The sequence below is a fragment of the Physella acuta genome, unplaced genomic scaffold, assembly GCF_028476545.2.
Source record: "Physella acuta isolate Inbredline_101_S28 unplaced genomic scaffold, ASM2847654v3 ptg000661l, whole genome shotgun sequence".
Lineage (NCBI taxonomy): Eukaryota > Metazoa > Mollusca > Gastropoda > Physidae > Physella > Physella acuta.
In genome coordinates, this window is record NW_026732180.1 from 498,329 (window position 1) to 524,749 (window position 26,421).

Consider the following 26,421-nt stretch of genomic DNA (forward strand, 5'->3'; position numbering starts at 1 on the left):
TTACTCTTTGCCCAGAGGCGTAGCGAGGGGGGGGGGCGGAAGGTGCAACCGCACCGGGTGACACCAGTTAGGGGGGTGACACCAAGGCAAAAAATAGCAAAATATATAGAGAAAGACTTGGGGGGGGGGGTGCAAATCGACAGTTTGAGGGGAGTGCAAATCGATTAAAATATATCCGATTCTCACTGTTCATGCCCATTAACTTAAAAGCAATATCAGACTTGAACTTGTGTTTCATCTGAAACTGCTAGAATGTTTCTAAGGTCGGTTCAGGCAGGGGACTAGCTAGGGTCTCAAGTCTAAGATCTGAACTCATGACTTTCGTGATTTTCAGGTCTACCGCTAAACCACGCCGTCCCCAAATTTAGACTGGAGTTAACAGAAGGTCCACCAAAGGTTTCATATTTAGATGTATGTGTTGACTGGAACTAATTGAACTGTAGCGTCGTACAGATTTACATCACACTGAGAGATGCACGAAAGTAACCACGAAAGTTTGAGCTGTGAACTTTTGTTTTAAACAGTTTGTCGTTTCTTTCTTTTTTAATGAGAAAAGTTCAAAATATCATATAATAATTGTAATATATTGAGATTTGTGAAGTCAAGGGAACTCACTCTTCTTGTATTAGTTTTATATTTATAATGTGGTTATGAGTGATGTCCCTTGTATATCGTTGTTCCTCTTCCGGTTTCGAATAAAGACAGCTACATGTTGCATGGCTTCTGTGTCCATTGTGTCCTAATACAGCGCCAATCCATTACAATAATAAAATGGTTGTGAAATGATGGCTACAGGACATTACCCCCTGGATATTTCCCCCCCCCCCCGGACATTCCCCCCCCCGTATTTACCCCCCGGAGCAATTACCCCCCTGTCAATTACCCCCCTGTCAATTACCCCCCCCCCCCCGGGGAATTACCCCCCCCCCCCCCCCCTCTTCAGTTAAAATCCTAACTCTAACTAAAAATTTTTACCTATATACTACTTTAATCCAAACCTTAAAAAAAAGACCAAAACCTAAGCATCCACCTTAGCCTAAAACTTTACACAAAACCAAAGCTAGACACAACCCTAACCCTAGCCCTAAAACCTAACCCTAACCCTGTCCGGGTGGGGGGGGAATGTCCTACTGGGCGGGGGGTAATTGACAGGGGGGTAATTGATAGGGGGGGTAATTACTCTGGGGGTAATGTCGGGGGGGGGGAAATATCCGGGGGGTAATTGACAGGGGGGAAATGCCCTGTTCCCGAAATGATAACCTTACAGTAGGGCTTGTAAGTCTACGGTCTCGAAATCTACTAGCTGGCAAGTACGAGAACGAGAAGTTGTAACCTACTTACAAGCCCTATTCATACAACTAAAATGATTAGATATGAAAATAATGATAAAAGTATTTCTTAAACATTTTATTAAATAAAATGAAACAAATTATATAACATGTAAAATTTACTACATTTTTTATATAGTACAATAGAATTACTTCAAATATAACATCTATTTTAAAACGTAGAGTAGTAGAAGTAGTGTGGCTTTAACAAGTAGGCCCGTAAAGATGCTGTTTAAAAATATAAAGGGAAAAACATAATTTCTAAAGTATACAAATAGAGCCACATAATGCCTTGAAGCTATGTTTTTATATTTTTATGCTTTCGGTTGATCTAAGCCCTCACTTCCTCCTACTGTTTACGTCATAAATTTTATAGCAACACAATAATAAAAAGAAATCTCATCTTTTGAAAATAATCTTAAAACAAATTTAGAGCCATCTATAAAATAAGGTTTGTTACGAAGTTCGAGTAGTCATTGAATACTTTTAAACCGTGTAATGTAATTTCATTGTAAACTTGTTTGTGGTTCCTTGATGAGCCTGTTGAAACTGAAAGATTCATTGGACATTTTATCTTCAGACTATGTATGTACTTGTATGATTATTTGAACCGTGACATCTGTGTCACAAACACCACTCACCATAACACTCACACAATAAACTCCATCAGCAGGGGCAGTAAACTCTCCATTACCCTTGTTAAAAATATACTAGAAATCAAGCTTAAATTACATTTCCTGTATAATGCTTTTTGCACTATGAAGATATGCAGCGAAACCTAATGTTGAAACATCCCTCTTCAAATCTGTTTTTAGACTAGATTTAAAAAAAAAAAAACATGCTTGATGAAAATATCAAAAATAGAATTAAAGTACACATCACTTAAAGAAACGACAGAATTGTTGAGACTGAAAATGAAGGGATACTGTGAATTTGTACCGTACATATTAGTTTATAGCTGATCCGTAAAGTTTGTTGTTAAGGTTTCAGAGCCAATTTTTTGAGATGCAATACATTTCTAATCGGATGTAGTTTTAAGTCCTAAAGCAACCCATTACTATTTTTAAATTCAACTCCAATTACTTTTCAATATTAAAAACATCACCTATTTTATAAATTGTGATTTTTTTAGGTTTTATATTCTATTCATTGAATGAAATAATTTTAATTTTTTTTTCATTAATGCCTAAAATATTGATATAATACTATATTTGAAGATGGTCGATAGTTCAACACTCTAAGCTAATCATCAATAAAATTTGATTTGTTTTATTTTATTTTGCCGAAATTCAAAATCCCGTTCGCCAAATCCACAAAAAGTTTGCAAACCCGATAAGCCCATTTTATTTTAAGCAAGGGGAAACAGCCAAGCTAGGCTTAATTTGCCGGGAATATTAATTCAGCTGTTTCCCTTTGCTCTGAATGCTACAAGGTTGAATTAATATATTAACTTTGATAAGTTAGGCTGAAGGAAAAAAAAATTACTGTTAAAAACTTATATATTTCTAGCTTCTACAGAAATAAAACTACATCAATCGTCATAAAAAGACTTACCCTACCGCCTATAGTAAAGTCGCACTATTAACCGAACATCACCATTTTCGAATCATTTTTATTTCTAAATATATGTTTAGGGGAGGTAGCAATGCAAGGCTAAATTTGTAGAAAATATTAATTTGGTTGTTTCCCTTTGACCGTAAAAATTAAGTATTTATAACTTGTTCTAACTAGCAGATTTTTGCTCAAAATATCATTAGTTAATAGTGAAATTATAGCTATTGCCCATTTGTAATCTCCTCTAGGCGTCTAAAAAAATCTGATCCCTCTTCCAAAAGGGGTCACATTTTAATCGTTCACAGTTTCCTTAATATTATGTTATTAGATAAGGGGCAATAACAAGGATAGGCTTAAACTGTCAGAAATATAAATCGAGTTGATTCCCTTCGCAGGGAAAAATAATAAAACAATAATATTCATTTATACTGCTAACTAGCTTAATTTTTCCAAAACAATTCACTATTTAAATACATATTAATTTTAGCTAAACTGGGTCAACGTTAGATTTACAGATCAATTTTTAATATAATTTCAAAATTTATATTTTAAGTTGTTAATTAAGGACTAAAAATCAGTTTTAAATATTCCTATTTAAATGCAAGTGTGTTTGTCATTATTTATGGGGAAAAAATCTGATTTTTTTTTAACAATTGCCAAAACCTGAAGTTAGGATAAAATCATAATAATATAATTCTGTTGCAAATGACAATGTAATCATGGTATATCAATAAATAATATCATGTGTCAAGGAACACAATAACGAAATGTAGAATAAATATCCAAGGTCCATGTCAAGAATATAATTCATATTTAACTGACTTTTTTATCCAAAAATATTTTGACTTGTTCCTGCATAGATGCGTAGATGTTTTACAGTCCAACTGTAGTCTTTTTTAAAATTGTTATTTGTTAATTTTAACATAAAAAAATAACAATGATATAGATGAAATCCTGTTAAAATATTTTTACACTAACAAATTTTAATGCTCTATTCAACTTCAAAAGAATTTTATTTCAAGTAAAAAAAAAATTCTTTTATTGGTCTCTCTTGAATTGCTTTAAGTACAAAATATATCAACAGTACCGACATGATAAAATTGCAAATGTACAAGTAGGAGTAGGACATTACTGTACACTAACTGTGTATCTTCTAAACACCAATGTGTTAAATTAAATTTTATTGTCTCAATTTGCATGTGTAGGCATGGCATGTGGTAGAATGCTCAACTGCTAGCCTGAAAGTCTCTGCTCAAAACCCAAGCTCTAGTTATTAGGATGTCTCTGAATCCACCCGGCTCTGATGAGTACCTGACTCGTGAAAGTAGAAACTGTGTATTGACCTCACAATCTATTGTTGTACAGATGTCAAACAAATAGATGAACACTACTTCACCTGCCCTAATGACTATCACATCCAAAAGGGTATTTTCCCAGAGACCAAAATACTGAATCCAAAATGGCTTTAAATGGCACTTTAAAAATCTCAACAACAGCATTGGAGAATGACACAGTGACTATATTATACTCTTCCACTCAAGCTGGCAAAATGTGCATAAGTGCCTGCATTTTTATGCATCAACTACTTGTATTCCACTTGGGATACAATAAAACTTTCTACATAAATAAACAAGATCAGACGCCTAAATATGCAGACCATGTTCAACTACAAGTCTCTACACAAACACTGTCTCTCCCAAATAAACCCTCTTATCTTACCTTCATACAGTAAACTCTCTGCTCTTTTCTTCCATAACATAATACACACTATACTTTCTTTATAACATAATATACACTCTACTTTCTTTCAAAACACAATACACTCACTCTACTTTTCTACATAACATAATACACAATTCACTTTCTTTCAAAACATAATTCTCTCAACTGCTGCAGACCGGACTATAATGTTGCAGACCGGATGCCTAGTTGCGGGCCAAATATGTTGCTGACACTGACTTGGGCAGTAGCCAACAAGACTGTCGTTTGTCTAGGGGTAATTTTATAATGTTACCCTAGTCAGCTACACTAAAATAATAGAAGGGGACAGGAGACTTTCTTAGTTTATGCTGTTTATTAGTGACATTAATTCCTGTTCCGCTGAACGAGGCTTTCCCCTAACCGCTTATGTCGAGAGCGGTTTGTACGAGAGAGCGAGACTATCTAACCTCCCTGTAGTTATACCCAAGTCCTAACCCCCTAGCTATTCCCATGGAAAAATGGGCTCAAAACTTGTGACCCAACTGTGATAGATTGTAATCACTGACGAGGAGCCGCATTGGTTGTTAACAAGCCTTTATTTACAGCCATGAAGCAAAGAGGAAGAGGAAGTACGATAAACAAGGGACATCACTCAAGATAACAATATAAATATAATACTAATACAGAAGAGTGAGTTCCCTTGACCTCACAATTATCTCAATCTATTACATCCCTTTACCCTTAGAACACAATAACACATCTCTCAATAGAACAATTGATAGTATCCTAAAAATCACCAATTATATTGTAACATGAACACTATGGTAGATTACATCCTTACAAACAATGCACAATATGCTACAACATAATCAAGATACAAACAATGATGTCAAAGTCCTTTTGACCTTTAAAATCATAGGTCTAACTTATTTGGGACTTTGATTGTCCCGTTTGACCTTCTCAGTGGCCTTTGATTTGGTGACTCAATATTCTGACCATTTGGATTCTCTATCTCAGGAGGTCTAGGATTTAAATCATTAACTCCAGAATTTACATTTTCTGACTCCAGACAACTTGGTTCACTCATATCAACAGAACTTGGGTGTGGAACAAACTGAGTTGGTGTGAACTGATCAGATTTGGTGGGATTGACAGATTCACACTTATTATCTGCACAAGTTATTTTTAACTTTATAAGGCACAGGTCCTGTACCTTGAACAATTTGACCTGGTATCCATTTTTCCTTTCTCCCATAATTTCTTAGATACACATTATCATTCACACCAAATTCTCTTTCAGTGAATGTTTGTCATGATCTAATGGAACTATTTTTGAATTGGCATCTGGAAGTATTATGCTGTTATTCAGATCCTTGACTGACATAGATTTCTTTGATTGATCAATTTCCTCAGGTAATCTGATAGTGCTTTTTGGTAACCAAAAATACTGTTTAAAAGTAATATCCTGGACAATATCACTTTGCAACTGTGATCCAGTATTTGAAGTGGGTGTATTAAATGGCAAAAATCCTTTTTCTTTTCTTTTGATGTTACCCTTTTAGTTTCTATAAGTGCTAATGATGTTAGCAAAGTTGTTTGATGATCACATTCCTTCTTACTAATGTATTCTCTTTAAAACATTTGAAATTGCCATATCACCATAATCATTTATTAAGTTACAAATACTTTGTTTAGGCAACTCTGACTGATAATGGACTGCATCTTCTCCATCTTTTATATTATCTTCACAAAGGTTTTTATTTCTTATTTAATATGGCCTTAAGTCATCATTCACAGACTCTTCAGGCCAACCATTCTTACAGTACTCATATACTTTTATTAAGCACTCATCTTTTTGTGTTTCTCTTTTAATATCATTCACATTTATATTGGAGTTATCCATGATAGTGAAGAGAACAAATACATCTTCTGGTACATAGCTCAGGCTTTGGTTTTTTAAAGGTAATCTACTAAGACTATCTGCACTATTCTCAGATCCAGGTTTGTATTTCAATTCATAATTGTATGCAGTTAGTGTGATAGCCCATCTTTGAATTCTTGGTGGGGCATGCTCAGGTAGGGTTTTGTTTTCTCCAGGTTGAGGTCTGATGCCTTGTTTGCTCAATATATAACCAAGAAAACTAATTTCTGTCAGCATGAATTGACATTTATCTTTGTTTATCTTTAAACCTTTTTCACCAACAATTTTCAATACTTTATCAAGTGTTTTAAGATGTTCAGTGTCATTCTTACCAGTTATGTACACATTGTCAAAGTACACACAAACGTTTGGAATATCCTTAAAAATACTGTCCATGACAGCTTGGAAAATTCCAGGGCTAGATGATATGCCAAAACATAGTCTTTCATATTGGTAGAGTCCTTTATGTGTGTTTATTGTCGTATAGACTTTTGAATCTGGATGCAGTTCTAGTTGAGTGTAAGCATGACTAAAGTCTAATTCAGTGAATTTGTCTCCTCCTGCCAAATTCAAAGAAATTTCCTCAATGTTAGGAATAGGGTACCTATTTAGCTCTATTTGCTTATTCAGTGTAGTTTTATAATCTCCACAAATTCTTATAGAACCATCCTTCTTTAACACTGGCACAATGGGCGACGCCCAATCGGAATAGTCTACCTTCTTTATAATGCCATTAGATTCCAATCTACTTAGCTCATTTTCAATTTTATTCCTCATTGCATAAGGTGGAACTCTAGCTTTGCAGTATCTTGGATTTGTGTCTTTAATGCTTAACTTCACTGTTCTATCATTTAGTAAACCTGAATTGCCAAAAACACTTTTATTTTCAGATATTACTTTATCTAGTGAAGTAAGACTAGATTCTTTTCCATTGATCACTGAACATATACTCTTCCAATTTAACTTAAGATTACTTAACCAGTTCCTACCTAGTAATGGTGGTCCATTTCCTTCAACCACAAGAAGAGGAAGTTTAATACTTTGACCATTATAACTTACATGAACCATACACTCTCCTATTACCGGAACATTGTCACCAGTGTATGTTGTTAGACACTTGTGACATGGCTGTAGAGGCACTGATCCTCCTGTGACAGCGTCAAAATCTTTCTTTGTTATGACTGTTAGAGATGCTCCAGTGTCAAGTTGGAAGCTGATGCTCTTACCGTTGATATTAACTGGTACATTGATGGGAGCATGACTTATTGATTTCACAGAGAACAGGTTGAAATCCGGCTGCGAATCAGTTTGAGCATTTTCACAGGTAGAGTGGTTCATTGGTTGGGTTAGGTAGTCTTGGTGAGAGTTAACATAGTGCTGCCTTTGGTTGCGGTACTGTCTTGACTGGCTAGATTTAGCAACAGACGAAGACTTTGCAAAGCAGGCCTTGGCAATGTGACCTTGCTTACTGCACTTATAACAAGTTGCAGACTTGAACTTGCACCGATGAGATGCATGGGGACCTTTGCATCGATGACATTTTTGATAATTATTACTAGATTTAGATCTAGGATTTGAACGAGCAGGCTGTTTAGCATAAGTTGGAATGCTCTGATGGGGTTGATGTTTATTGACTAACCTGCTGTTTACTGCATGGATCCCTGAAGGCGTAAGAGATTTCGCCGCATCTGATGACTGCTGGAATGAAGTTGCAAGTTGTATTGCTTTTTCTAATGTGAGATCTGACTCGAGCAGCAACTTTCTTTGAATATCAGGGCTGTTTACACCTGTCACAAACTTTTCACATAGTCTGTCAGACAGCGTTTCTCCAAATTCACAGAATTCACTTAAATGACGTAAAGCAGCAACATATTCTGATATCGACTCGTTTGGTTGACGAGTCCTACTGTCAAATCTAGCTCGACATAGAAACTTTGATGGGGTAGGCGCATGGTGGTCTGTTAGCAATTTGCTCAGCTCGTTAAAGCTCTTGGTAGTTAGACTAGCTGGTGCGCATAAGTCTTTTAGTAGCCTAAATTGTTGAGGCCCTATGACTGTTAACAAAACAGCTCTCTTTTTGGCTTCTATCGTCACGTTGTTAGCTTCAAGGTAAAAGCTTAACCTATCTAGGTAATCCTGAATGATTTCATCATTCGAATCAAATTGCTTTATTTGGCCATACAGCGCCATTATTCTAGAAATAATTAGCTAATAAGCTCTAGCAAACCTCTTTTTTGCGTAAGTAGGTGCTCTTTCTAGTAGATTTTTATCCTTCGTCGCCAAAATGTGATAGATTGACGAGGAGCCACATTGGTGTTAACAGTCTTTATTTACAGACAGCCATGATGCAAAGAGGAAGGAAGTGGCGAGAGACAACTATTTATAGATAACAACATGTAAGGGACATCACTCAAGATAACAATATAAATATAATACTAATACAGAAGAGTGAGTTCCCTTGACCTCACAATTATCTCAATCTATTACACCAACAAATTATCCCCCTAGTGCTATCAACACAGGCTACTGGTAATGATCAGCATAAAGACTACTATAGTCCTGTCAAAGTGGTCAGTCTCTTTGAACACATCACATACTGTCCATCCCTACAATGTACCCTGTAATTGAGTAGTGAATAGATACTTGTACTTGATTTCATTAACTAATACACATTCTACTTTACTTCTTAACATAATAGACTCTACTTTTCTTCATAACATAATACACACTCTCCTTCATAGCATAAACTTTTTGAAGCCCCAGTTTATAGATGTAATGGCAGCAATCTATGTCAATCACAGCAACCCAGAGAAAAACCTCACTGCTACATCCACCAGCACTTGTATGGAGAAGTGTTAGGCTAAACCAGCACTTGTATCGAGAAGTGCTAGGCTAAACCAGCACTTGTATGGAGGAGTGCTAGGCTAAACCAGCACTTGTATCGAGAAGTGCTAGGCTTAAGCAGCACTTGTATGGAGAAGTGCTAGGCTAAACCAGCATATGTATGGAGAAGTGCGAGGCTAAACCAGCACTTGTATGGAGAAGTGCTAGGCTAAACCAGCACTTGTATGGAGAAGTGCTAGGCTAAACCAGCACTTGTATGGAGAAATGTTAGGCTAAACCAGCACTTGTATTGAGAAGTGCTAGGCTAAACCAGCACTTGTATGGAGAAGTGCTAGGCTAAACCAGCATATGTATGGAGAAGTGCTAGGCTAAACCAGCACTTGTATGGAGAAGTGCGAGGCTAAACCAGCACTTATATGGAGAAGTGCTAGGCTAAACCAGCACTTGTATGGAGAAATGCTAGGCTAAACCAGCACTTGTATTGAGAAATGCTAGGCTTAACCAGCACTTGTATGGAGAAATGTTAGGCTAAACCAGCACTTGTAAGAGAAGTGCTAGGCTAAACCAGCACTTGTATGGAGAAATGCTAGGCTAAACCAGCACTTGTATTGAGAAATGCTAGGCTTAACCAGCACTTGTATGGAGAAATGTTAGGCTAAACCAGCACTTGTATTGAGAAGTGCTAGGCTAAACCAGCACTTGTATGGAGAAGTGCTAGGCTAAACCAGCACTTGTATGGAGAAGTGCTAGGCTAAACCAGCACTTTTAAGAGAAGTGCTAGGCTAAACCAGCACTTGTATGGAGAAGTGCTAGGCTAAGCCAGCACTTGTATGGAGAAGGGCTAGGCTAAACCAGCACTTGTATGGAGAAGTGCTAGGCTAAACCAGCACTTGTATGGAGAAGTGCTAGGCTAAGCCAGCACTTGTATGGAGAAGGGCTAGGCTAAACCAGCACTTGTATGAAGAAGTGCTAGGCTAAACCAGCACTTGTATGGAGAAATGCTAGGCTAAACCAGCACTTGTATGGAGAAGTGCGAGGCTAAACCAGCACTTATATGGAGAAGTGCTAGGCTAAACCAGCACTTGTATGGAGAAATGCTAGGCTAAACCAGCACTTGTATTGAGAAATGCTAGGCTTAACCAGCACTTGTATGGAGAAATGTTAGGCTAAACCAGCACTTGTATGGAGAAGTGCGAGGCTAAACCAGCACTTATATGGAGAAGTGCTAGGCTAAACCAGCACTTGTATGGAGAAATGCTAGGCTAAACCAGCACTTGTATTGAGAAATGCTAGGCTTAACCAGCACTTGTATGGAGAAATGTTAGGCTAAACCAGCACTTGTAAGAGAAGTGCTAGGCTAAACCAGCACTTGTATGGAGAAATGCTAGGCTAAACCAGCACTTGTATTGAGAAGTGCTAGGCTAAACCAGCACTTTTAAGAGAAGTGCTAGGCTAAACCAGCACTTGTATGGAGAAGTGCTAGGCTAAGCCAGCACTTGTATGGAGAAGGGCTAGGCTAAACCAGCACTTGTATGGAGAAGTGCTAGGCTAAACCAGCACTTGTATGGAGAAGTGCTAGGCTAAGCCAGCACTTGTATGGAGAAGGGCTAGGCTAAACCAGCACTTGTATGAAGAAGTGCTAGGCTAAACCAGCACTTGTATGGAGAAATGCTAGGCTAAACCAGCACTTGTATGGAGAAGGGCTAGGCTAAACCAGCACTTGTATGAAGAAGTGCAAGGCTAAACCAGCACTTGTATGGAGATGTGCTAGGCTTAACCAGCACTTGTATGAATAAGTGCTAGGCTTTCTATGGAGAAGTGCTAGGCTAAACCAGCACCCATATGGAGAAATGCTAGGCTAAACCAGAACTTGTATGGAGAAGTGCAAGGCTAAAGCTGATCACTGGATGTACTTCTGGAAACTTTTGCTCACATTTTCCAATGGTTTTTTCATGTGACACATATCATCATCTTATCCTGTTCTAGCCCAAAACAGTTGGGGCAAAAGTAGAGTTTGTTTCAGTGACCTCTGCATATGAAGGGATAGTGTGGTCAACACCATGCCGAGCAGCCTTTACTTTCCTTAACCTGAGTTAGGACCAATTGGAAGTGGGTGGACTGAGGTTACAACTGACTTAACCCCAGATTCGAACTTGATACTTTCTAGCGCTCTACCACTAGGCCATGCTGTCCCTTGTGAGTCATGATTGACTGTATAGCAGTAAAATGTCTGATGTAGTAAACAGTCAATGCTTCCTTACAAACAAGTCTGTTATTAAGGAAAAAAAATATTTTGCAGTGCTGAGGTAAATGATGCAAATTCTCTTTACAAAGCATATAAAAAATAAACATTTATTTACTAACACTTTTACCTACAGATGAGGTATGATTATAGAGAAAGTTAATTACCAGAGTGTAAATATTTTGCTTTTGCCTTTATTGCTCATTTTTTTTTAAAAAATAGCCAACATTAAAAGCTGATAGAAGTTTAATAAGCATAATAATTGTTCATAAACAAAAAAATCTGTACCATAATTAAATGTGCCAAATAAAAGTAGCTGAATTGGAAAAAATACTTTGTAATATTTTTAAGACAAATTTTTCACATTACATATTATCAACAATTGTAATGGACAGAGTAAAATATTTATAGAAAAAATTTACAACCATAATAATAATAATTTGAATAATATTGATTTTTCACAAGCATTCAAAATGTTTATTTACATGTAAATCAAACATCCTTCATTGTAAACTCCATGTTCTAAACTTTTCCACACTTAAAAAGGCAGAAACCAAAACATTATCTATTTACTTTAGTCTAAATAAAAATGTATTATTTACTAAAGAGTCTTAAATCTTTAGTAAAAATTTAATCACTTTAATAAATTTCAAGTTTTTATTTGTATGTTACTCTGGACAAGTATATTGCTATACAACTGTTACCTAGTCCGAGTGACAATCTGTGCGTAAACCATAGTGGAATGTCCAAACTATTTAGTGGTAACATTAGAGGGATCATGAGCTTAAGAATAAAGTGCCTAGGGATAATATATGTGGTGGACTAATTGAATAGACATCACTTCAAAAAGAGATACATCCCCTTGATTATAGTTATAGCATGAAAAAAAAAATGTGTATGTCTACTTTTTTTACAATAAAAAGATTCAAAGTGAAAATCATACTTTAGAATTTGTTTACCAAAGTGCAATAGAAAAATTAAATTGGGTATATAACAAATTTTAAAAAAAGGGAAATACATATACAATGTAAAAATTTCATTATCACAGTTTAGTTTTAAATACATCCCACAATATTCATGCCTTTTATCTTAAGCTTGACTTTTTTATATGCTTACTTTTCAACAATCTATTTCACAACAAACAAGAAACAAGCTATTTTTTCATATAAGTGTTGAAATAAACTTGTCTTTTGAGAGAACTTGCTACATATGTCGATTTCCAATAAATCTCTTGATAAGATAAAAAAGATCTCCCAAGAAATATGTATTACAGACATCAAAATCCTATGCCTATGTTCCAGTATGGGCTTTTTTATGCTTAATTAATTGAGTCTTTTTAACAAATTGTTCATGACAAACATTACATTCATGTGTCTTGCCACCCACGTGAATTTTTTCATGTTTAGATAATTGTATCTTTTGAACAAATTGTTCATGACAAACATTACATTCATGTGTCTTGCCACCCACGTGAATTTTTTCATGTTTAGATAATTGTATCTTTTGAACAAATTGTTCATGACAAACATTACATTCATGTGTCTTGCCACCCACGTGAATTTTTTCATGTTTAGATAATTGTATCTTTTGAACAAATTGTTCATGACAAACATTACATTCATGTGTCTTGCCACCCACATGAATTTTTTCATGTTTAGATAATTGTATCTTTTGAACAAATTTTTTATGACAAACATTACATTCATGTGGCTTGTCACCTGAATGAATTTTTTTATGATTAGATAATTGAATCTTTTGAACAAATTTTTTATAACAAATTTCACATTCATGTTTTTTCTCTCCAAAATGAATTGATTTATGTTGACATAAATCACACTTTCTTAAGAATTTTTTATGACAGACCTCACATTCATGTGTTTTGATATCAGTATGAATTTTTTTGTGATGACTTAGGTAAGATTTTTTAACAAACTTTTTGTGGCAAACATCACATTCATGATTCTTAGCACCAAAATGAATTTTGTAATGATCAGATAAATAAGCCTTGTGTAGAAATTTCTTATGACAAACATTACATTCAAATTGACTATCTCCAGAATGAATTTCATTGTGCTTAGATAGATGAGCTATCTGTCTAAACTTCAGATAACAAATATCACATTTGTATGGCTTTTCTCCAGTATGTACTCTTAGATGTGCCGTAAGCTGGCACTTTTGAATAAATTTTTTATCACAAACATCACATTCAAATGGCTTGTCTCCTAAATGAATTTTTTTATGTTGTGATACGTAAGACTTCCGTAAGAAAGTTTTATGACAGACATCACACTCATATTTCTTATCACTTGAATGAAATTTCTTATGATAAGTTAAGTAATTTATTTGAAGAAACTTTTTATGACAAATATCACATTCATGTCTTTTTTCTTCAGAATGAATTTTTTTATGTTCATGTAAATATGACTTCCGACTGAACTTTTTGTGACAAATTTTGCATTCAGGTAGCTTATCTTTAGTGACTTTAGAAGGCGCTTTTTTCTTATGCAGTTTTACAACAGTCTTCAGTCTTTTTCCTCCTGATAAATTTTGTATACGTTTTTTCCTGGGATTCCTCGGAGCACAATTGTTTTGACACACATCATACAGATCATCTTGCCTCTCTCCAGTGTGAACATTCAAATGCTGTGTAATTTGATCTAAGTGAGCAAAATTTTGACAACACATGTCACATGTGTATGTTTTCCATCCTGTATGAATAAACTGATGGTTTACAGGAAGATCATCTATCAATTGAATATGCAAAAGCTGCAATTCTTTTATTTCATTATGAATTTCTGATTTCACAACAGAAAACACTTCACTGTCTGCAGATAAATTTGATGAAACGTTCAACTGCACGTTTGAAATATTTTGTTGTTCACTAAATGGTGTTGATTCATCTGGATTCATGTCTTCAAAACTTGAAAATAATGATGATACATCAAGGTTCATTTCTTCAGCGCTATTTACTTCCTGTTTAAACATCATTGAACTTGACAATGATTTGCACAGATTTTCATCTTGCATCTTCATAGCTTTAAGATGATGAAATATACTAGAAACAAAAATAAATTTTTTTTGTTAATTTTAATTAGAAAGCCAAAACATTTTTTAAGCAAATACATTGAGTTAATTAATTACTGGTGCCTCAATCTGAGTGGCTTAATATAAAAGATTTTTTTAGCATACAAGCAGTCAAGAGAATAATGTTTTGCTTTGAAACATGAGAAAAAGTTGAAATACAAGGATAAGTACTCCAAAATGATTTTTCAAATCAGTCACAAAACAGTGGATTTGTTTTTTATGTGGATTTCAAGTTTATGTCTGTATGACAATCAAAAAAAAAGTGATGCACTTCAGCAACTGGAGTTTTTTCCCCTTTTTTTCTGCCAGCTAAGAACTCAACTTAAGCACACACTTTCTAAAAAATTAAGATAGCTGAATTCATTCTCTAATTTTATTGCAATAAGAGACTACTTAGACCCAATTTTTTTCAAACATCTATCAGAAGTGAAGTGAATATGTGATTGGTCTTAAAAATTGTACTTACTATTTTTATCATAAATTTGCACCCACTTGCAACTAGTTGTGCATCTAAGCTATTTAATGACACTTATCCTACTCATTTCCACAACATTCTGAAAGGAATAAAGAAGCAAACCTCCTTTGACATATTTTTTTTTAAAACTGCCCACCGTTGAAAGCAAGAAAACTTGGCTAACAAGTCAAAGACCATAGAGACGAGAAGTAGTGGCAAAAATTAAGCGAAAGTAACAAAGAATTGTAAAGTAGCATTGAAGTTTACTTAAGTTCTATAAATCGTAGTATTAAGAATGTTATGAGTAAGTGAATGAAAGTGACAACAAGAGCTCAGCATTAACGATGTAGAGAGTAAGTGAAAAAAATCAAGCACCTCTGTCTATCTCCCCCACCCTAAATTTCTGCCCAATCTTCAGTAAGCTCAAGACGGCTGGATTCAAAATTATAAAAAAAACTAGTTTACTACATTATATTATGTTCTCATACAATGTGTCATTTATAAATTACTTTTTAAAATTAAAAAAAACAACTAGGGTGGTATTATGCGAGACAGAAATGGTGTAATGGCATTTTAATTAGTTTCAAAGGGGAAAGTTGACACGCAAGCAAGGTTGAGAAACAAATTAAATTGATATCTCAAGGTAACACTGTAATATATATACAGCCTGTGTATTATAATTTATAAATAATTGTGTATATTGTCCACATTAAATGTTTTTTTTTAATGAAAAAAAGTAGGTTTAGATTAATAATGTGAGTTTTTTAAACTAAACTACAATATATTCTTGGTGAGCCAAGATGAAATCATGCCCTACAGTTAACTGTTTTGTGGATTGAGAGTTGGACATATGTGATTCAATGGTGAAAGGACATAAGACAAAGTGTGAATATGACATTTTGTGGTAAGCAGATAGAAAAGTACACATGCTAGTCAGTCTCATCTGGATGATTGGGAAAAAATATTTATCTATATTTTAGGCTGCTTTGGTTTATTGAAGATTGAAAAAATTATCGTATTGTTCAACTTGTCGATATATGTGTTAAGTCTTCATCCTTTACATTGCGTCATCAGTTTTTGTAAAAAAAAAATTCAAAAGTTTCCCAGAAATTTGAAATTTATTATAATCTGTATGTCTGTTTTGTGATGATTGACAAATGCATTCAGGTGCAATGGCAGTGGTCAAGAAATAAGCAAAACCCTTTCGCTGCTTGGATGTTGAAAGAATTACGTAAGACATCCCGCCCCACCCAAAATAATTACGTGTTGTTAAGCAAGTTTTATCTAGTCTAGTGTAAGGGCCGAGGTACACTAGCTAGAGCCCTAGATCTAACATTATCAGGTATGATGTGTTTAAGTTGTAATAATAAATAAAGTAATCAAGTAACAATTTAATGAGTAGGCCAAATGCTGTGAAATGGCGACTTAGCTTAATAATTGGATTATTAGGCCTAATTATTAATTGGGCCTATTCCTAGTTAGTGTTAATAGTTATTAGCTTACTAGTTAAGCTTTAAGGCTTTAGGCCTTAATCTTTACGAAGTGACTTCTCGGAAAAATATTTTTCACCCCAGCGTCTCCACCTGGTCAGTAAAAGATAGATCTAGTTCTGCGCATGCGCAGTGACCTAGGGCTAGGTTAGAGTTAGGGCTAGGATTAGGGTTAGGGCTAGGTACAGTACAGACCATCACCAACAATCCTCAATGCCAAACTATGACTCACTCGATGATTGAAAAATCAGTAGATCTAGGCCTAATAAAGTTAATAATGATTAATGGATAGATCTAGATCAGGGGTTGCCAACCCCGTGCCCGCGGGCGCCATGGCGCCCGCTGAACGATTCGTATGTGCCCGCCTCTCACTATTCGACAGAGACAGAATTTTTTTCATAAACATTATTGAAAGGTTGAAGGGGATGGAAATCGAAAGTTTGAGGGAGGGGGGGGGGGTGCAAATCGAAAGTTTCCCAGGTGTGGGGAAGGGTCGCTACGCCTCTGGAAGGAGTTTGTCAATTTAAAAAAGGGGGTGCCCGCCACCATACCGATATTCTAAAATGTGCTCTAGAGTAAGAAAAGGTTGGGAACCCCTGATCTAGATAATACTAGATATAGGCCTAATTCTAGTCTTATAAATATATTTTAATATATTTTATATAGGCATACGGGTCTAAAAGTCTAGAGTCTAGAGAATAGATTTTACTTTAGATCTAGTTTTTAATCAGTTAGTGACATTTAGATTCTAATCTAGATCTAGATCTAATCTAGATCTAGTCTAGATCTATGTGTCTACACATTCAACTACTAGAATCTAGATCTAGATTCTAGGTAATCTATCGTTTTGGGTACGTAAAATCGCCCGCGGCTATTAATGTACGAAAACGTTACCTCATTGTCAAGGCTGTAATAGAAGTATATTGTGATATGTTTGTGTCAAATATTATAGATAAATGAATAATAAACCTAAATCAATGGCTAAATATATCAATATAGGCCCGAAATTAACTTAAAACAGCAGTGTCTGCAAGCAAGATTTGCTATATAAACAGCAGCCATTTGTAAAATAGAGTGACTTCCGCCTGAATCTTGCGCTATAAGTCTATAAAAATAAAACTTTAACAAGATGGCTGCTATAGAATAGTAAATGAGCATGGTTGCATCTGTTGGAAACATCGCTGGTGTTCATTTATTACTGAAAAGTTTTAATTCAATTGTTTAGAAACAGGTACATAAATGAAACAAGGAAACATTTTTGTATTTTTCAAAACATAAATAATAAATCCTCCTCAAAATGTGAAATAATTATTAAAATGTAAGGAGTCACCTGTTTTTCACATTACTAGTCGCGGGCGATTTTATGTACCTAAAACGATAGATTACCAGATTCTAACTCTAACTACATTGTCCAGATCAAATTTTTTTTATTTTATGACATTTAGTTTAGGCCTAGATATCTAGATCTATTTTAATTATTTTTAATGAAGCTTAGTGTTAGTAGTATAGTACTTAAAGTTAAAGTATTATAAATAGATTCTAGATCTAAAAAACCAGATCTAGGTGTAGTAGAGTAGGCCTATATTATATAATAAATCTTAATCTAGATCTAGATCTAGAACCGATACAATAATCAAAAGGCCTACCTTGGACTAATAATCATAATAAAAACAACGCCATCTAGATCTAGAATAGCTGAAATATTAAAGTTACTTCCCTTTTAGTGGCTTTGAGTATTTCCTTCTTTCCCCCTTCAGAGATCATCAAATAATGTGTGGATCAAGTTGGTATGTAAACAAGGTATAAGGGAAGGCAACGAAAAAAACAGCAGCATTGGTGCACGGCCCAATCAGCGGCAGAGTTCATTGTTCACATTAGCAACATAAAAAAAAAATGTCTGTGGGGCCATTATTTACTTATAAAATCGATAACGATGTTGGACCATAATAATACGATAATAATATTAATAATAACCACCCCACAGATCATCTAAGATTTGTGATTATCTTCATTAGCAATTCATTCAACCATCCCCATCTTTTAATTAGGCCTAATTAAGTACAATATATATATATATATATATATATATATATATATATATATATATATATATATATATATATATGTATATATATATATATGTATATATATATATATATATACATATATATATTTTTTTAATTTAAAAATATATATATTTATTTATTTATTTTATATATATATATATATATATATATATATATATATATATATATATATATATATATATATATATATATATATATATATATATACAGACTCTAATACACACATTCATACTTTTACCGATATAGTAATTTTTTTTTTAACTTTCTCATCTGTACCAGACTGCCCTTGTGTATCCTGAAAACATGAGGATACAGTCAGATGATACTGTGGACACCATGATCCAGACTAAGATTCCAGCTGCTGAGCTGAGGCAGATAATGGAAGCAAAGCAGAATCATTGTGTACTGCCTAAAGATGTAGCTAATCACAGGAAAAAGTTCAATGATACTGTGGACACTATGGTCCAGACTAAGACTGCTGAACTGAGGCAGATAATATGAGCAAAGCAGAATCGTTGTGTACTGCCTAAAGATGTAGCTAATTATAGGAAAAAGTTCAAGGAAAGTGGCAGCGATGTCGAATTGGTAGAAAAGATATTGAAAGAGATTAGAGCTACTAGAGGAGTAATGAAATATGGATAAGAATGAGTTTGTGTCTGTGATGACAAGTGAAATGATTAATGTATTGAGAGCTAATAGCACTATTTTAATAGTGGACTGTACTTACAAGGTGAATGAGTATTTTTACCAGTTGTTGAATGGGATGTGTATTGATGCAAATGGTAATGGTGTACCTGTTTTACATGCCTTTGGTAAGGAGTGAGTCTGTGGAAATTTTGTCTGAATGTTTTGCACAATGTGTGTGACAGTACTGATATTTTTTGTGTGGATAAAAATTTCAGTGAAATTGGTGCTATTCATAATTTTTTTTCCTAATGCCTTTATAAGATTATGTACTTTTCACACTATGTCTGCTGTGAAATAAAATATTTATTTGCAAATGTTACTGTTTCTAAGGATCATCTTTCATGTGTGTCACCTGGGGAGCAAAGGGGCTGCAACTACATATTTTCAGCGGACTAAGTTTAGGGCCCTTAATCTGTGCCCACTAAGGATGCTGCCCACAAAATTCTTGCTCTTTCCAGCAACAAACACACACTCAGTGAACACCTTTTTAATTCATTAAAAACAAGACATCATTTCTGCATGCCCTGATGTTTAAGCCTGCTTCAAGACCAACTTGTGGTCCATATCTGAAATGCGGGCGGCATGCAGAAACTCAGAACTAGCAACACTATACATCACAACAACACACCACGTAGAATCATACCATTCCAGGATAAAACAGCACCTTGATAGTCAAATTTCCCTTTCAACCTGTCTGTCTGAACTTCTGTCACATGATGCTGATCTCTTTAAAACAAAACTTGCACAGCATCACATCCATAACATCAGTAGACGCTACTCAACACTTCCAGATGCACATTTACATTCTCTATACAAAAACATACTCACACCTTTTGGGGCAGAATTGGTTGGCCAGCAGATATGTCTGTTTAAATCCATCAATTATAACATTGTTGCAAATGGTGATGAAAGTTATAATGTTTTGAATGATAAGTTGAGTGATTGTTTGTCCTGTACTGTTTCCCCTGTTTCTTGTGACTGTTTTTTTCTCTCTTGCTTTTGTCAACACATTCTGGCATTGAGAAGTTTTTTTTATCTTTAGACCTAGTTTTTGCCCCTATTACATTAAGTGTAAGCCTCTATTTAGTTCTTCTGAGTGTCCAGCTTCAGATATTGTTGATTGTATTAGTAATACAAAACAGAATGTGAGAACTGCAGAAGGCAGGTACAACATTGTTGAATCTACTACCAGTGAGCTGAAAAGTCTCTTTCAATATATGGAAGAACAGCAATTTTTAACCAATGTTGATTTGTTGCATAGTTTTATTAACAATTTTAGGTCTGGAAAACCTTTTGCCATTATTAATGATGAAACTGTCTGGTGTTGGTGCTGAGGTTGATGTTTATGCTGTTGGTGGGGTTGATGTTGCAAATGTTGATGTTGCAACTGTTGTTGATGTTGCAAATGTTGAAGTTGCAACTGTTGTTGATGTTGCAAATGTTGAAGTTGCAACTGTTGTTGATGTTGCAAATGTTGATGTTGCAACTGTTGTTGATGTTGCAAATGAATGTTGATGTGGCAAAATTTGCTGATGCTGCAAATGTTGATATTGTTGCAAATGTAGAAAATGTGAAAATATGTCTGTGAAAATGTGTAGTCTGGAGGTGGATGATGGTGAAATTGAATTGTGTAATGAATGTGGGATTGAAGAAGTTTAGAAAGACTAGTGTGTGGATGGTAGGTATATGAATTGGGTGAGTTGTTCTGTGTGATCAGTGGTTCCATGAGGCTTGTGTGCCATACTCTTCAGTTAATTTGATTTGTAAATTTTGTACATGAATAATTTTGTCCACATATTTTTTTGCTTGATATTACAACTCCAATCAAAACTTTTATGACATAAATCACATTCATGTTTCTTAACCCTTTCCTCGGCAACATATTTGGTACCCTGTCCCCGGCAACTGGGTGGATCATACCTGGACACTTTTTATAGTGGGAAATACTATTTCTTCTGATTCCTGGCAACTGGGTGGATAACACCCAAAGACTTTCTTATAGTAAATTCTTTTCTTTGTTCATTGTGGAGTGGGTAACAATACTGAAATAGTTAAGTATTCAGGACATTGTAGTCATGGGGAACACAAGACATCTTTTTGTCAATGGGAGAGCTGTAATATACTACAGGTTGATGGGATTCTCAAGCAAGAGTTAACCTGTGGGTGGACACATGTAGTGATTTATACTCTTTGCTGGAGCTCAGACTTGCAGCTACAGACAGAACTGTAGTTAAAAAACTAATTTATTTTCCTAGCTAAAAAAAAAATCCCATGAGTTACCAAAGCTTTTATGAAAGAAATTAAATTATTTTTATTTTCTTAATCTGTGCATTTAAAAGCTTGCTATTTGGAAGGTTTTCTTTGTATTTGTTTTATTTTACTGTATTTTACTACAAGGTAGGTCAATTTTACCCATAGCCTATAATATTCCTAAGAATCTATTATAGTATTATGTCATATGTATATTTTAATGCATAACTTTTATTTTAATGATGAATTGACACTAAATACAAGGTTAATACACACTTCTACAATAAATTCTTAGTTTTTTATTATTGTAGGATGTCCCTGAGTTCACTCTGCACTAGTGGGTACCTGACTCATGTTTGGGAATCTAAAGCTGCTGGACATAGTGATTACAGCACTATCTCTTCACATGCTGGGTTAAAAGTAACAGGTGAACTCTACTTCTTCTGCTCCGTGGATCAGCAAGTCCAAATTTATTTTAGTAATAAAAATATGAAACAAATGTTAAAAACATGTTTTCAAAAAAATTACAAATGAATTAAACATACATTATTTATTTTAATGCAATGATTTGGTTTCAACTAATTTAAAATTTCAGAACAATTTTGATAAGGTTTTAATATTTTACATTTTGGCATCTGGAAGAATGTACCAAACAGGACAGAGCCCTATCAAGTATACAGTCTAATTAGTATTTTACAATCCAACATAAGAATTCCTCACAAATATATTCAAGACATAGTTAAAACAATTAAAATATTTGTTTTTAAATGCTTTTTAATTCTAAATTATCAAAAGCATAAAAAGAAAATAATTTAAAAGCATTGATCTCTCATACTAATCAGTGATCATTTCATGCTACAATACAGAAAATGTTTTTCGCGTATTTTTTTAGGGATTCATATTTATATGTGAAACTAAATAATATCCTGGTTTTTTTTTCATTTCATTAGTTATTATTTGATTGTAAAATTAAAAGTGAATTCATATGTTATTTTTATAATAAACAAGTTATTAAAAAGTCTAGTGACAATTTAAGCGCAATTTCCTTATGTTATCCATAACAATTTTAAATCGAGATAAATCATATATTCAGCAACAGTGCCCAAATATTAAAACGTTTATATCAGTATTTGGCTATGATTAAAACCCGCCCTCTTGTTTGTAAACATTAGCACGTGGAAAAAACCAAGCGACGCGTAGCTCTCTATTGCCGCGCATTTTTTTCGAGGTTTTTTGGCTTTTCCGGGAAATCCAGGAAGGAATTCCGGGAATTTTTTTGGCCTATGTTCATCCTCGGAACTTGCTTAACATATTTGCTTTTGGAACTAGTCCTCGATATTGCTTCGTTGAGGAGGAGATACGACTTAAAGACGACTTAAAGCTGCGGACACACATCCATCCATCCATTTATACATTCCCAGAAATGACGAGTTAATAAACGCAATTCTCCAAAATGGAAATTGCGCTAAAAATTTACAGACTTAATGCAATCAATGTGAGTGATTCATAGAATTGTGTAAAGTTTGCTAACATGCTATTCTTGCTAACGAGAACTAGAGGACTTATTTCCTTATATATGTGAAATAATCAGATGTTAACAATGTTTGAAGGAAAAGGTACAAGTTAAGATAGTATGCATTTGAAATTTGACTTAGTAACTTAAGATTGTTAGCTTGGTATATTTGTTTATTCCTATTAGCTTCTGGCTGTTTCAAGTTCTTACAAGCAACTATATTGGCTCAAGAAGGAAGACAAGATTTGTCTCGTTTTGTTGTGTCTATTGTGTCCTAGCTAATAACATATTAGGGATATTTTATTAGCCTTTATGGGGAAGGGGGTATGTTAGGATATAAGTATTGACATTGATTTAGAGTAGCGTCCCTTTTGTTTACATGTTTTCATTAACCTTGAAGCTATAGTTTATTTTAGTTATATTGAGATTAAAGTTTGTAAATAAATAGTACGCACACATTTTGTAGCATAGGAATGATTGGGAGGAAAGTGACATATTACGCAGAAAACTTAGATGTTAGGTAGGGTATAAAAGGCGGGGTTAGGAAAGTTTGGGGGGTCCTATAGGCAGCCTAGGTTTTATTTGATCTTTCAACCAATAAAGAAGTTAATTGTATACAGACTTCGTGTTTAATTATTATCGAACCTGCAGACTTCGTGTTTAATTATTATCGAACCTGCCCTCACCTCACATCGCAACAATATCCTGGGTTTTTTTTCCAATTAATAATTATTTGATTGTAAAATTCAAAGTGAATTGATGTTATTTTTATAATATAAAAAATGTATAGATTGTATGCAATTAATGTAAGTGATTAAGTGAATTGTGTAAAATTTGCTAACATGCTATTCTTGCAAACTGGAACTAGAGGACTTAAACAGTAAGAGAATTTTGTAGAAAAAAACACATACAATAGATAGAAAAAAAAATTATATTCTTTTGGTTGAAAGAACATTGTTAACATTCAGAAAAGAAAAAGAGTGTTACTGTTATATCTTTCTTGAAGTTCATTGAGCGAAGATTATTGTGTTAATGACAAATATCGAAACATGCATATTTTAAGGTTCAATCAATAAACAACATTGTATGTCAAACTTTTAACTTCAGATGGTCCATTTACTATGTGAGAATTTTGACACACAACACATTCATATTTCCTTATTCCCAAATGATACTTTTATGTTGAGCTAAATGATGCTTCAGAATAAACATTCTTTGACACACATGACATTCATGTGGACTGTCTCCTTAATAAATCTTTTGATCATATGATAGCTGACCTTTCTCACTAAACATTTTGAGAAAAAATGATATTCATATGGATTAAATCCAGAGTGAATATTTTTGAGATTAGATAAACTATACCTCTGAAAGATCGCTTTTTGACAAGCATGACATCAAAAGTGGATTAAGTGCAGAGTGAATATTTTTGTGTTTAGTTAAAATATACATCTGATAAACTTTTTATGACTAACATCAAATTCATGTGGTTTAAATCAAATATGAATTTTTATATGCTTAGCTAAATTAGACTTTTGATTAAACGTTTGTTGACAAACATCACATTTGTGTGCCTTAAGGACTGTATGAACATATTTATGTCGAGATAAATGATCTTTTCTTTTAAACTTCTTATGACAAACATCACATTCATGTGGCCTCTCATCTAAATGAACCTTTTTATGTCCAGATAAAATATGCTTTCTAATAAACTTCTTATGACAAACATCACATTCATGTGGTTTACATCCAGTATGGATTTTTTTATGTTCAGATAAATAATTCTTTCTACTAAACTTCTTATGACATATTTCACATTCATATGGCCTCTCCTCTGAATGAACCTTTTTATGTAGAGATAAATGATTCTTTCTAAGAAACTTCTTATGACAAACATCACATTCATATGGTTTAAGTCCAGTATGAATTTTTTTATGATGATAAAAATAATTCTGTGTACTTAACTTCTTATGACATATTTCACATTCATATGTCTTAAGTCCAGAATGTTTAATTTTTTTATGCATAGATAAACTTGACCTGTAACTAAACTTCTTATGACATACCTCACATTCATGTGGCCTCTCTCCTAAATGAAGCTTTTTATGATCTGATAAATACCACTCATAAATAAACGTTTTATGACAATCATCACATTCATGTCGCTTAACTCCATAATGAACAAATTTTTTATGTTGAGATAAATTCCACTTAGAATTCAACTTTTTGTTACAAATATTACATTCATATGGCTTAAATTCAGAATGAATATTTTTATGCTCAGATAAACTTCTTTTACAGCTAAACACTTTATGACAAATATCACATTCATATTGTGTAAGTCCAAAATGAATATTTTTATGCCGAGATAAATTAGACCTTTGTTTAAACATTTTATGACACATATCACATTCATATTGTTTAAGTCCAGAATGAATATTTTTATGCCGAGATAAATTAGACCTTTGTTTAAACATTTTATGACACATATCACATTCATATGATCCATCTCCAGTATTCAAACCAGACTTTTTGTGTATCTGTTTTGTAACTATTTTCTTATGTTGCTTAACATGATTAATTATAACAGTTTTTTGTTGATGCAAATCATACCCACATGGAATCTCTCCGGTGTGAGTTTTCAGATGTTGTGTAATTTTATCAAAATGTGAAAATGTTTGACAACACATATCACACTTGTTCGTCTTCTGTCCCTTATTATTAAGGTTATGTATTGATGGGAGATTATCAATAAATGTTGTATGAAGATCTGAGTTAAAAACAGTACTATTTTCATTGAAAGCAGTTGAATTTGGTGAAATTTCAAGCTGTTGAGGTACCTCTAAACCATGATTCTGCTTACCCTCAAATGATGAAAGTGTCAATATATCTGGTTTAGTATCTTCAAACATTGAAAAAGATGTTGGTTTCATATCTTTGAGAGTTGAAAATGTATTGTCCAAATTTTCATCTTCAAAATTTGAATATAATGTTAAATTATCTGATTTTATTTCATTTGAAATAAAAAATGGCTTTGGTTCATTTGATTTAATATCATCACAAGTATAATGTTGCATTTTTTCAACTGGTTTTTTGTTGTCTAAAGTTGAAAATTGTGTCAATAAATTTGGTTTAAAATCTTCATTTGTTTGTAATATATCACTTTTCATATCCTTGAGTATTAACTCCAATTCACTCTGACAAGCACTTTGCACTCTACCATCAATTTCGTTAGTGCTTTGCATTGTACAATTGATCAAAAGTTG

At 33.9% G+C, this 26,421-nt stretch overlaps 2 protein-coding genes across 2 annotated transcripts; both read right to left on the reverse strand.

Moving 5' to 3' along the window:
• Positions 1-11,985: 11,985 nt before the first annotated feature.
• On the reverse strand, positions 11,986-14,640 carry LOC131948804 (zinc finger protein OZF-like). The gene has a single exon (XM_059310496.1). The coding sequence runs from the start codon at positions 14,621-14,623 to the stop codon at positions 12,881-12,883; it is 1,743 nt and encodes a 580-aa protein (XP_059166479.1). The 5' UTR covers positions 14,624-14,640; the 3' UTR covers positions 11,986-12,880.
• Positions 14,641-24,036: 9,396 nt separating this feature from the next.
• On the reverse strand, positions 24,037-26,421 carry LOC131948801 (zinc finger protein 83-like). Its single transcript, XM_059310491.1, has one exon. The coding sequence runs from the start codon at positions 26,398-26,400 to the stop codon at positions 24,652-24,654; it is 1,749 nt and encodes a 582-aa protein (XP_059166474.1). The 5' UTR covers positions 26,401-26,421; the 3' UTR covers positions 24,037-24,651.